Source organism: Saccostrea echinata, unplaced genomic scaffold (genome assembly GCF_033153115.1).
Source record: "Saccostrea echinata isolate AGI-Se365-2 ecotype Australia unplaced genomic scaffold, CSIRO_AGI_Sech_v1 ptg000033l, whole genome shotgun sequence".
In the NCBI taxonomy this organism is placed as follows: Eukaryota; Metazoa; Mollusca; class Bivalvia; order Ostreida; family Ostreidae; genus Saccostrea; species Saccostrea echinata.
In genome coordinates this window covers 9,511,094-9,525,101 of record NW_026889782.1, presented here as the reverse complement: position 1 = coordinate 9,525,101, position 14,008 = coordinate 9,511,094, and the positions used below count along the sequence as shown (strand labels likewise).

Here is a 14,008-nt window from a genome sequence, read left to right as displayed (position 1 = left end):
TTCTTTTTACCTACGTTGATGATAATATACATAACTTAAATTAGCATCTTTAGAGAAAAACAGATTTTCTTTTTATCTGTCGGAATATGTATTCTCGATAATGAGAGTCTATCTCCAAAGCACTGGCATTCACAGAAATAATTACAGTAACATTAAAAAATTGCAAAGTCATATTATTAAAAAAACCTTTGTAGGTTAAAATGTATGCCATTTCCTTCAAAACTTATTTATACCTTTCTTTTTCATCACCTTGTAAATGAACGACAAATACAAAAAAAACTTAACAATCAAACACTTGCAAAGAAATGTTTGTATTAACCAGTTTGAAAATTTGAAAATAAATAAACAAACAAAAAATAACCTTCAATAAGATTTTAAAATCTACAACGACTTGGAACAGTTGATGCATCAGTCTACAAAATTACATATTTTCATGGGTTAAAAGTTTCGTGGTTTGAAGAAACTCAGGGGTTTGTTGGGACATAATTTCGTGGATGAAGAATTGTTGTGTACGTAACTAAGTCTTTTGTCGTGGTCATGAATTCTTAGATCTCCTCCAACGTCGAAAACAAGGACAATAAAATCCTTACGAAAATAAATTATTTTTCAGTATATTTTTTTCTTTACTAGATGGAGGTTACAGAAGCTACAACTATGGTTATCCTAATAACTATTATAGTTCTGGTTATAATTTTGGATTCAGTGGACGCAGAAGATACTAAAAAAAATCTACAGATTGAAAAGAAATCGATTGTTTATGAAAGGTATAGAAATATGTCGAAATACACTTTTTTATTGAGGTAATTGTGTTATTAATAATATTTCTTTTTATTCTTATGTTTACCTATATATATAATATGTTAATCTTTTTGCGCATGAAAAAAAGTATTTTTATATGTTTTTCTTTATAGAATTTTTACCATATATATTGGTCCATTTTCTAAAAGACACAATAATGCATTTTTTTTTAATATTTATTTCAGACGAAAACTGCCAAAGTAACTGGAAAAAATCAGGAAAGTGAAAATATATGTGAAAGAAACACAATAAATGTTTGTAAAGTTGGAGAGTGTTTTCTTGAAATCAATTCCATACAGAAAACAACATTCTTCTTTGGGTGATAAAAAGAGGAGGGAGGTCTTCTTTAATGTACAAACATTAAACATCCTTTTTCTTTTATCTCAGTATTTCATTCTGTTGTTTAAATTCAAATTTTGATTTAGCCATCATCAACCAAATGGGTTAAGAGAAAAAAAAAATAAATCGTGTTTAAATCTGATGATTATTTATTGGTTAAAGAAAATCATATACGAACTTCTTTTGTGTCAGTATTTGGTATTTACTTTTTTTAATATTACTTAACACACCTGGAGCAAGACACTGTGAATAATTTTATATAACAAAATTCAAAACTATTATTTTTTTTTTTCATTTTCAAGTTGAAGATAAGGAACAATGATCGTTCAAAAAAAAAAAAAAAAAAAGAAAAGAAAAAAAGAAAAAAAAATTCTGGCTTAAATCGAAAATGTAAATTAAGACCCTATTTGTATAAGTTGACAATAGAATGCATTATGTAAACCTTAAAATGTACCAATTTATCATTTCCTAAGTGCTTTTTAACTTAAGTAAGTCTTTCCTATACATGGGATTAATTACAAAATTTTTTAAGAGCCTGAATATTAAGAATCTGAAACATAAACATCCATCGTGTTAATGTTTCACTTATCCCTACAACTATAGTCCTGGTGGAAACGATATTACTGGTGACGTAAATATAATAAGAAATGAGGACTTTAAATCACTTTTTTAAAAAGGCCCAAATTTAGGGAACCCCGATCTTTCAATTGGAATCATAATTTCATGAACTTTATTATTTCTGTGGAAGATTACGCCACGTGATGGGCTTAACATGAAAAAAGAATTCCTTGATATTTTGTCAGAATGGATTGAATGTATTAGATATGTTAAAACCTCGCATAAACGATTGAGGGAAACAATCTATCCCTTAGTGTTCAATAATTCAGAAGTGAAAAAAGAACAAGATAGACTACACGATCAGTATGTACTGGTCCCAGCTGACAACGCAGGTAACAACATTGTCTTCATAACACTCGTTATTTAAATTGTATTTTACAGGAACTGGGATTTAATTCTACAAGTGGCAATACAACCTTTACCCTTAGATCCCTCTCTTAGGAAAAATTTCATCAGTTTTGAATATTTTTTTTATATCTCCAACAATCAAAATTATTCCGGTAAATGTTCTTTCCAGCGTCTTTCTTTACTCACTAAATATTTACAGCAGTGAAGGAGGAAATTAAGGAAAAATGTACAACAGTATATTCTAGAAAGTGTGTGAATTAGATGTGGATACATACATGTACATGTTTATACTTTCCTTGTCATTGGTCATTTACAAAATTATTTTGTTAAAAAAAATTCTAATTGTACACGCAAGTACTCTGAATTTGATATTTAAAAGATGTCTGAGTTTCTGTTTGACAATATCTATGTATTGTTTGGAAATCAGGTTGTACGCAGCAATATGTTGGAATTCCCATGGGTACCATTTGCGCCCCTCCCTATTAGCAGACTTTTTTTGTATTCAAATGAAACAGAATTTAAACATGTACACGAGAAGAAGAATACATTTGTTGTGGCCTTCAGCTCGACATTTAGATATATTCGACGACATATTCTCAAGTAACAATAGTTTCTACAATTCATATGTCGACGCGATATTTCCCAGTGAGCTTGGAAAAAAAGATGCCACAGAGACTGAAACAACTGTGTCATTCTTGGGTATTTTACATGTACAAGATAAAGATAGTAACCTAACAACAAAGTTTTAGGACAACGTGATGACTTCATTTTTTTTCAATCGTCATCTTCCTTCACATAGCAATATACCCTTATCACCTGATTATTGGGTTTTTGTCATTCAGTGGATTCGATACGCAAAAGAATGCTCTACGTATGAACAATTTCTAAGCTATTGACAAACAAATCGATGTAAAAAGGATATCAGCAGTCTCGTTTGAAGTCAAAATTTTGCAAGTTCTATGGTCGATACAATGGCCTTGTCAGCGAATACAACCTACCATAATGTCAAATGCTGACTGACGTTTTTCAACGTTTTTGAAGTGTTATAGATACATACATTATCTCATATATGAAATATATGGAGATAACGAACAGTATTCAAGCTCAAAAGTCCATTAAACAATACAAATTTTGGAGCAGGGCAAACACGTGTGGTGCACACTAGCCCATAAGATTGATTGATTGTATGTTGTTTTACGTCCCATTCGAGAATTTTTCACTCATATAGAGACGTCACCATATACCGGTGAAGGGCTTCAAATTTTGACCTTTACTCGGCACTCAGGGCCATTGAGCAGTGAGGGATCTTCATCTTGCCAATCATGTTAGACGGTGACACGGGACCTCAGTTTTTAAGGTCTCATTCGAAGGACCCACAACGTTCACTTCGAAATGCCGAGCGCATCGCGAAGCAACAGTTGCTACCCATTTTTTTATCGACTTAGGTCAGTCGAGATTCGAACTCACGACATCCCGATCACGGAGCGAGCGCTCTACCGACTGAGCTACCGTGAACGGTATCTACCATAAAAGATAAACCTATCCATTGTCCACGGGTATGCTTTATCATTAAAACTTCCATTTTTGACACTTTCCCTCGCTCCAAGATGTAGATTTGTCAAAAAGTATACTTTTGAAAGTTCTGCGTTATCGAATGAATATTACTAAGCTAAAATTTCGTTAATAATAAGAAAAGACTCATTATTCCTCAATGACTGGTCAGATTTTATCAATATATCGTATTGGCTACTGCAATGACTGATGTTAAGCCCACCCCACCTAAGATATCGTTCTCCTGGCAAACGTTAGCAATTAAGTTGTTGGTGGAAGACTACTTTGACCATGCAGGAAAGCGTCTAACCACTTTCAACAGTGCTTTCTTACAAAGTATATGACTTACAATGGATCTGCAAGCCTAATATTGCCACCGTTCAGAGAATGATTACAGAGTAGGATTCATGACTCCTCGGTTCTCACATCTTCCAGTCAAAAGTTTGTATAAAATAAATACACATGTATCCAACAGTTTGTTACTTATGTTTTTAAAGGGGCAACAGGTATAATTTGAAGATTTTATATTTTGTACATGATCTACAATTAACCTTCTTTCGGCATCTAAACGTCAACAATGCGACGTCATCAATTTACGCGTCATGGATTTTGGTTGAAATCATTTATAGTTTCTCAAATATGCACAGATTAGATTTTTTTCCAACAAAAAAAAATCTCACATGATTCAATTTTCTGATAAAAATTGATGTAAATGAGATGATTTTTGAAGTTATTATTCAGTAATGTACATGTTTGAACGGAACATTTTATATATCAATATTTGTTACTTTTATATGAAAAAAACTTTGAAAAGCAAGTGATAACAGACATCGTCTTCTATATACAAATACAAATAAATGCCTTTGGACAGTGAATGTAAATGCATGTATTTCTTATTTCCTGAAAATAATGAAGACATTTAAGAATCAGTGCATTTGGTATAAATTGACCACAGTCAATTGTGTTTCAATTAAAGGAGATGTTCAAAAGAAATTGAGATAAAACGTATGTAAATGTAAATTGTAATGAATTAGGATAAATTACGAAATACTCTTTACACTGAAGGATTTTTACATACATTTAAAGAATTGCACACAGTTATAAAACGAGTCTCACTTTATTTTTCTCCTAGAACTTGGAATTAGTTTTACGTAAGTGTGAGTAAGTGCTATTTTTATTTTTTTTTTCCGAGCTTTTTTAAAGTAATTTTAATTTTCTTTCACTTTTCTTTCTTCTTTTCCCCCTTTTTGGTTGATTTTGTTTATTTTTTAAAAATATATTTTAAGGAACAAATTTACCATCCCAACTGCTAAGGGTAAACATGAAATGTGATAAATAACTATGTCATCTTTCTGAATTTTCATCTTAAAAAAACACCTTATATCAAAGTTTGCTTCGTATAACATGGTATAAAACAAAAATAACCTAATCTGGCGCCTGCACAATCTGTTTCACTTTGAATTTATATCCCTTCTTTCATGTTCACTTTACATTTTTTTCCAATTTTTTTTTTAAACAATGCACTCGCCTTTCTGACACAACCTGTGCCTCTAAGTGCACGTCGGATACTATTCTAAATTGTCTTTGGGGATACTGTTACCATCACTGAAAAAATCATTATCTAAGCAGGGAATAGTCTTTTCTTGAATGTTCATGGGCACCAAGAAAACACAAAAGATTAAATAATATTGACATTTTTAAACAAAATAAATGGTACTAAAAAGTGTTCTTATATTTCATCAGAACTCCGTAAAAAGGGACTTGAAATTATCATAATTTAAAAAGTCAAATACATTGTAACAGAATATAAATTCAGTAGTCGTAGACTTTATTATAAAATATATTATATGTTATTTTTTATATATCAATAGGTATTCTTTATTCTGGAAAAGTTGTCTTCAATCCCTTGTACACATTATTAATCAAGAAAAAAAAAAGAATCATGAACATAGCATAAATTTCTGGAAAAAAAACCGGTGGGATCAGGTGCCTTGGGGGTATTAGCATCCCCTATCGACCGGTCACACGGGCCATGAGCCATATGTATTGATCAGTTAGACGGAGTAAAACGTAATCAGAACAAATCAATCAGCTTACTAGACACTTTAATAGAAAGGTCCCTACTAAACTTCTATTAACTTTGTACTAGACGAGTTGTTTACTCTTCAGAGCTAAAAAAAAAAAAAACAACGACATTTTCATATCTTATGGCTACATTCTTTCAGTATCACCGACAAGATGAAGTCCCTTCTTCTCGTTGCCATTCTCTGTTTAACCTTAGTCTCAACTGGATACGGTGTACGAAGAAAGTTTCATGGTCGGTTCAGTCGCTATCCAAGCTACCACCACGGTGGGTACAACAGGCATTACTACCATGGACGACATAACTATTACGACCATGATGATTATTATGGTAAGAAAACAATCCTTAAATACGTACAACAAAGATTGAAGCATTATATTTTTGCAGGGAAGGGAATAAAAAAATGAAAGTGCATTTGTATTCACCAAATCAATTTCATTTACTGAAAAGAATTTTTCAAAAGTACTTATAAATAAATTGATATGAAAAATTGTAGAAGTATTGAAATTATCCAAATTTACGAAATGGTGTAACCAATCCTGTATGCCATCGATTTTTGGCCTTTAAAGACACAATGAACTAACTGTTAGGGGTAAAGTACTTCATCAATGTATTCATAACATTTTATTATAAATTTGCTGAGAAAAAGGAAATTAAAGACGCCATATAAACAGATATGTGAATCGGGAATTAAGAGATATATACTGTGTCATCATTCGTGATTTAAAGGATTTAATGTTTCTTAATATTGGACACGCTGATTTATTTTCATCTATAATTTCTTTTAATGAATAAAAGTAGCTATTTTCAAATTCCGGTCAGCTTCTCCCATGTTTTTCTTGACACCAAAGATGCAAAAGTTCAACACTACACATACTTTGAAAAAAATAAATTTGCCCAGATAGAATCGTGTGCACTAAAATAGTTAGATAGCGTTGCTAGAATTGTGAGGTGGTAAACATTAGTGAGAGTCATGCAGTGAAATTCTTTAATTATATGTAGAGACTGTGAAAAGATTTGGTAAGATTTCATACGAAGGTATGGAATAATCTTTTCAGTGATAGAACAATGCAATACTAGCAGCACTATGACTCTGAGATGTTTTCGCACAATAATTTTAAACTACATTAAAGTGCATTGAACTTTTCAACTTTTCATTGAGTCATTATATTTTTTTACTCATAGACGTCACATGATGCTTAGTTCAGATTAAGAGGCTATGACGACTATGTTATGGATATTAATACTTCATGTTTTAACAATGGGATTAGTAATTCATCATATTACATTTAAAAAGATATCTATTAAAACCTAATGATCTACATACATGCAGCTATGGTAATGAAAAAAATATTTAATCATTTTAGCATGATAATAATGATATTCAACCCCTTTACAATGTTGATTTAAAAATTCGTATCTCCTGAGTCCATTGTTCAGGTCCTTGTTGGGAATATGTTTATCGCTTATTTGTTTTCAAATATATTTTAATTATTGCTTTATTCGTGACATTTTACTGGCAAGATTTAAAAAATATATATGTTCCTCTATAAAGAAATTCAGGGCTCCTAGGTACTTGGCTGGTCAATTTTTTTCATATATTGTGGATGCATTTCACCTTTGGACATCATATTCACTCCTGAATATCTTAACTTTTTGCTTGATAACAATAATTACCTTACCTCGTACCATAATCAAATATTTCAGGACACCTTGTCTGTGGCTACTGTAAAGACAAATAATTATCATCGTAGAATAATGACCAAGGAGTTATTTTTGGAAATCGACCCCCCCCCCCTTTCTCATAATACGATCCTTTTGCTTGTAGAAAAGTGCAACCACTTTCAAAATCTGCATTCCTGACGTTACGAAAATGGTCCCCATTGAATACCGGTACGGATCCCATGAAGAAATTAAAAAAATATAACCCCAACATGGTTCGAAAAGATACTCAAAGAAATATTGTTAATCCTCTAAAATGATTTTTTTTTCATTTTTAGGCTATGGTGGATATAACGGGTACTATGACTACCCCTATAAGAGACACAGTTACTATGACTACGGAAATTACGGATACAATAACCATGGATACAATCATCGTGGATATGGTGACTATGGATACAACGGATTCGGATCAAGGGGATATTATTAAGGTTAATATAGATTCAGTTGAAAAAATTGCTGGTTTTTATTTATTTTTTTTATCTTAGTTTGTTTCGAATTTTTCTTCTAAAAATGATATTTTCATGGAATTCTAATACTGTTGAAATTTGATTCAACCTGATTCTCGTCCTCCAAATACCAAATAATATAATTTTGTTTTTTTTTTTTAATTCAGGAAATACATATGAGAGGGATGACCCAAAATGGCTGTGAAAAATGAGAATAAAGGGAGAAAGGGATATATTTTGATAAATAGAATTTATTGTCTTTTCAATAAATGTCCCATTTGTATATATTTGTATATATACAAAGGTTTATTTATAAGATTAAAGATTAAACATTAATTCAGGATGCTTAACAAACGATCATTTAGTAAGCATTTTGAAAATGTGTAAAAGTACTTGCAAAAAGTCGTATTTATATCAAAAAAGATATGCTATTGACACCAATTGTTAATATTTACTTTGTTGAATCATGTAGTTGCCAAACAGTGTGTGATTACTATAGCAAGAAAATGAAATAAGATTTAAAAAAAATATATATTTACTTGATATTAAGACAAATACGACAAGAGTTTTTCCTCAGTTATATGCTAAAGATCTCTCACAATAAAAGCGATTTTTTCCGAAATGAGCACATGCACTGGGAAAAACTACGATTCTTTTGATATCAACCAAACATAAAAACAAAATATTGCAAATGTATCACCTCAGAAAAATTAATATCTATCTTTCTAAAACCTATGCTGAATTTGATGCCTAATTATTAATTTGTAATTTAGAAAAAAAAACATTTTAAAGGCCAAACTGATCAGTGAATACAAAATACAAACTTTACTAGATCCTTTCCATTTCTTATAGATACTATGGAATCATTATTCTTGGGTACCAGTGTCCGTGGATTTTGTGAGTCACCCTATTCACAAATTTTCATCTACACGAACTAGTTTTTTTTAAACATATTTATATGACTCATTGAATCAACCGTTACTCACAAAATTATGTCCCCATGAACAAGTAGAATTTTGCTTGTCCGCGAACATTGACCCCCAGGAATTAAAATGCTTATAAAGTACCTGAAAATTGTGCTTGCACTTTTTGGAGGGATATTTTTTTCTCCGTGTTTATATTCTTTATCTTGGTATTCACAAAACAAATTGAGACAACTCTGACACCCCATGCGTTCTTGGGGTTCTGGCAGAGCGTGGTAATTCAGTCATTGTTGTGTCCACAGGGTACATTGGTTTGCAAAAATCTAAATAAATAAAAAAAAAAATTGTATTTTCTACTTAAAAGGTACTGAATAGATTAACAAATATAAGATTTTTCCATAGGTTGTTAATTAGGGCATTCAATAGACACCACGCGCCTATTGTAAGATTATAGCACTTTTTTTTTACAACCGGAGGTCTTGTCGCCTAGTTACATGAGCAAAAGTACAGCACGACTGCTAGGCGAAATGATAAACATCTCGCTTTACATCATTTCCGAGACATGGACACCGCCGCTGTTGTAACCCGACCGATCAACACCGATAACCACCAATTTCATATCAGTACACGCCCAATTCGCATTCAACTCCCAGAAATTAGTTTACGGACAAGAACGACATTTGAGGGTCTTGTTTTGACTCCAAAACATCCGCAAAAACGGGTTATTTGTGTAAAATGGTATTTTAAATATTTACTAGTGCTGATTGGAAACAACATGTTCAGTGTATATACTCTATATATATTTTTTTTTCCTTAAATTTAAGCCTTTCATCGGAGAAGGATCATGTAATTTTCTTTCAGTAATTGTAAGCAAGATCATTCTGCTTTTAGTACCTAAGAAAATCACTTTTTCTATTTGCTTACTTGTGAAAAATCTTTGGGTTTTTTTCCCCTTACCATTGGTCTCTTCACTTCATGTTCGACTTTTTTTCTGATATTGGATTTGATAAGATATAAAAATTAAACTTAAGTCTTAAAAGTTATTTCTTTCTGTCAAGAGATATTACCTGTTCATTTTTATGACGAATTTTCAGACAATGATCACGCAGAGACACCCACATTTTTCGCTTTGTCTGTTTCTTAGGTGAAATTTGGTTATTCCGATTATTTTTTCTGATTTAGGATTTGATAATCACTTTTTTTCCGATTTCAGACCTGCTATATCCATTTAATTATTTTTTTTTCAACCATTTATAGCAGGACAATAATAGGCCTATTTAAAGTATTGTCCATTATTTATGTGCTTACACGGGTAACGAATTCTTTTCTGAACAGATGTAGCATCATTTCCCGCACTAACAACCAAAGAAAGCATTAAATTGTTGAATTAATGCGATTTAAAAATAATATAATATGCATTTTTTGCAATTATTTTTAAATACATTTTTTAAAAATCAATAATTTATATGTAAATATGTACATAAAAAAAAAAAAAAAAAAAAAAAAAAAAAAAAAATCGTGTTCTTGTTTTTAGTCTTCTACCGGTGAAACCGGAGGAGACTATAGGTTTCCTCTGAGTCTGTCCGTCCGACTGTCTGTCTGTCTGTATGTCTGTCTGCCTGTCTGTCTGTCCGTCTTTCCCTCTGTCTGTCTGTCAGTCTGTCCCACTTGGTTTTCCGCAATTTTTTTCTAAACGCTTGCAGATATTGAGCTGAGTTTTGGTATGTGACTTGACCTTGATTAGCTACAGATAAAGTTTGCATTTCTTTCCGCTTCATTTATTTTTGACTGAATTATGGCATTTCAATTTTCAACGGGAACCAGATTACACACATGCCGGGTAGGGGACTAGTATTGCTTATGCAATACTCTAAGAATGCTTTTTCATATAGGTAACCTCTGAGATAGTAAAACTCAGAAAGAAATATATAACAGAAATACCTTCATCTATGTTTATTTGTATTTTTTTACATAATGTTTAATTTCACAATAATTTAACCCCATTTGAGCCACTCAACTCCTGAAAAGAAATACAAAAATGAATAAAGATGAAATAATAATACAATTAAATACACTAATAACAAAAAGAAAAAAAAAAGTTGAATAGTAATAAAAAATATCAGAAAGTATTTCGACGTCAGCAAAAAATTAACCATCATTACCATATAACGTACTAGAAAGAGAGAAGTTAGTACCTGTGTTCAGTAGCTCCTGGAATTGTGGAGGTAGCTACTTCCGGAACCGATACCGATACCGGTGTAGTATCGGCTATTTCTCATGGAACCACGTGCATGCGGGTTGATATAACTACGAGAGCCTGATTTTTAAAATAGTATTTTTGTAATACAGATTTTTATATTATGAACATACTTGATACCTAAATTTAAAGAAAAGGCTATAATTTGAAAAAAAAATCTAATAATATAATTCTAAATGATTGAAATAAAATCTTTTACCATATAATCTCTTGAAATTTAAAGGCCTTTTTGTTCCGACTCTGTCCTTTATTTAGTTCAGAAAGTTTTTAGTCTAGAATATTTATTATATGAATAACAGGAGAAGGAAATGATATCTATATCAACTGTCAGTCTGCCTGCCCATCTGTACGTTTGATGGCAAGACACATTTAAGTTGTCAGATTATAGAGAACTGTATTCACCAGGAGTCAAGAAATATCTATCAGATCTTTTTTTTTGGTACATGTATGAAACACAAACTTTGATAACCAATAATTGCAAAATCTTACTTCCGGAAAAAAAGTTGTTGTCGTTGTCAAGATAGTCATAACGGTTGTCTCTGTTGTTTAATCTATCGTTGTACCGGTTGATGTTGTTGAATCTACCGCGCCTGTTGTTGTTGTCGAATCCGCTGAGGCCGTTGTATTCATTGTTGTAATCGTTGTACGGGCTGTTAACATTGTTGATATCATTGTACCGGCTGTAAACGTTGTTATCGTTGTACCGGCTGTAAACGTTGTTATCGTTGTATCGGCGGTAAACGTTGTTGTTATCGTTGTATCGGCGGTAAACGTTGTTATTGTTGTACGGGTTGTTATCATTAAATCTGTTGTACCTATCATTGTAATTGTCTCGCATGTAATCGAACCGGCTTTGTACTCCAGCTGGGGAGGAGTGTGGGATGGCGTTTATATCGTTGTAATCGTAATTGCTCTGATACTGGTATTGATAAGGGTAGGCATAAGCCACTGCTAGGCAGACAATACTAATCAGCACAAATGTATTCATCCTGTCAAACAATGGAGATAGTTATTTTACATATAAAAAAGAAATAAGTTTAAAGAAATATATGCAGATGCTTTTTTTTGGACAAATAAGATAGTTTTACCAATGAGCGTAAGCAAAGCATTTTCTTTTACCGAACTTTTATGTACAAGTTAACTATCGCCCTCCCAAGAAAATAAAAGTTAAAACATGGAAGAGCTCTTTTTGTACTATTTTCTTTGGAGGAAATGCAAGAAAAAAATTAAGCTGTGCATGGCAAGAGGTCTTTAAATTTACAGTTTTGTTTGTTTGGCATTGTCATTTAAAATCCATTCTCCCCTAGATGGATGAACTAGTACATGTCAACCATAAAGTGCATTTGTTCATCTAAAAAATCAAAAGATCTTGATAAATATTGTAAACATTCTAGTAAACACCCTAAAAAGCGTAGATTAGACAAGGTAAATAATTTAGTAAATAATTCGTATTTTAATGGTATTAAAGTCCAACGTTCATATAACTGAGTGTGTATTTATTTTCTCACATGAAAATAGTTAACTGGTAAATGAAAGTTTCGGTAAAAGAAATTTATATTCCTCAGCCCTTACCAATTCTACTGGCAGCTATATCATTTTAAATATAAATAACCATATATTATAAGAGGTCGACATTTAATGAAAACATTAATCTTAATATTTTTTAAATTTGATATAATTAACACATATTTTTTTAATCGATGTAAAGGTAAACTCATAAAAGCATTTAAGACTTTGAGTGTAATGAATAAACATTTGTTGTAGATAAGTGTTATAATTAAATCTGACAACCACGTGACTGAGGAATCCAATCATAATTTGTCTTTCAAGAACAAGCCTATAAGAGGTTACAAATATTTCGATGTGAAGCATTACTTACTTGATATTTCCTTATGTTGGAACTCCAGGAGACTGGTACAGACTGGTAGCACAAAATCCCCCTTTTATAGTCCAAAAGCAAAACATCATTCACCTGTGAAAAATAACGTTCCTTCAAAGTCCCCTCTTTAATCGTTTGTCATAGCTTCGATTTGCATGCTATTCATTAGAATTTGTTTTTAATTGCGGTTAAATTGCTTGTTGAATCGTGAATGACCGTAAAGGGCAATTAAATATTAAGATTTATTTTTTCTTAGAAGTGTTATATACAAATATTTTAAAATGTTTATAAGCAGTTGATGCATAGCCTTTTACGACCTTTCAAATACAAGAATGATACAAAATTTTGGACAAAGTTTGCTTTATAATCTATGAAGAGGAGTAATTTTCAGCTGTCTGTAAACATGAATTTTAAAGTTTTCTTTTTAACTGATTTTTATACTAAGAAATCCTTATAAAACATGGATATCCATAAAGTCAATTACAGAATTAGTTATTCAAATGATTTTCCCCAGAAATGATAGAGAAAAGACTTTCTTGTTTTGTTTTTATTTTAAGATTCTTAGAATGCTGAATAAGCATGCAGACAGCATTATGAAGAAAACATAGATTTTGGCATGGTATCTTTTACTTCAAAAGCTTGCTCAATCCTAACAAGAATTACAATTTACTAAATTTCTTTACAGATAAATATAGTTCAGTTTCAAAAGTTTAAATTTAAACAAAGTATTTATCATGAATTTTGAATTTTTTATATTTAATGTTTACCTATTTATGTATGAATTCTTTTCACATTAAAAGGAAATATCATATGCAGATATACATATTTCATTAAATTTTACTTGAAATGTATTGAATTTTAGAGATATTAACTTTCAAAATAACGCTATTTGGCCTTGTCCACCAAAGAAAAAAAAAATTATATGCTTTACGTTGACTCTCTCTCTCGCTCTCTCTCTCTCTCTCTATATGTGTGTGTGTGTGTGTGTGTGTGTGTGTGTGTGTGTGTGTGTGAGGGTGTGTGTGTGTGTGTAGGTGGGTG

The 14,008-nt window shown here is 31.4% G+C and overlaps 1 protein-coding gene across 1 annotated transcript; it reads left to right on the top strand.

Moving 5' to 3' along the window:
• Window positions 1-4,762: 4,762 nt before the first annotated feature.
• LOC133198642 (shematrin-like protein 1) lies at window positions 4,763-8,193 on the top strand. Its single transcript, XM_061334685.1, has 4 exons — window positions 4,763-4,805; window positions 5,880-6,067; window positions 7,738-7,890; window positions 8,076-8,193. The coding sequence occupies exons 2-3, from the start codon at window positions 5,893-5,895 to the stop codon at window positions 7,887-7,889; spliced, it is 327 nt and encodes a 108-aa protein (XP_061190669.1). The 5' UTR covers window positions 4,763-4,805; window positions 5,880-5,892; the 3' UTR covers window position 7,890; window positions 8,076-8,193.
• Window positions 8,194-14,008: the final 5,815 nt, after the last annotated feature.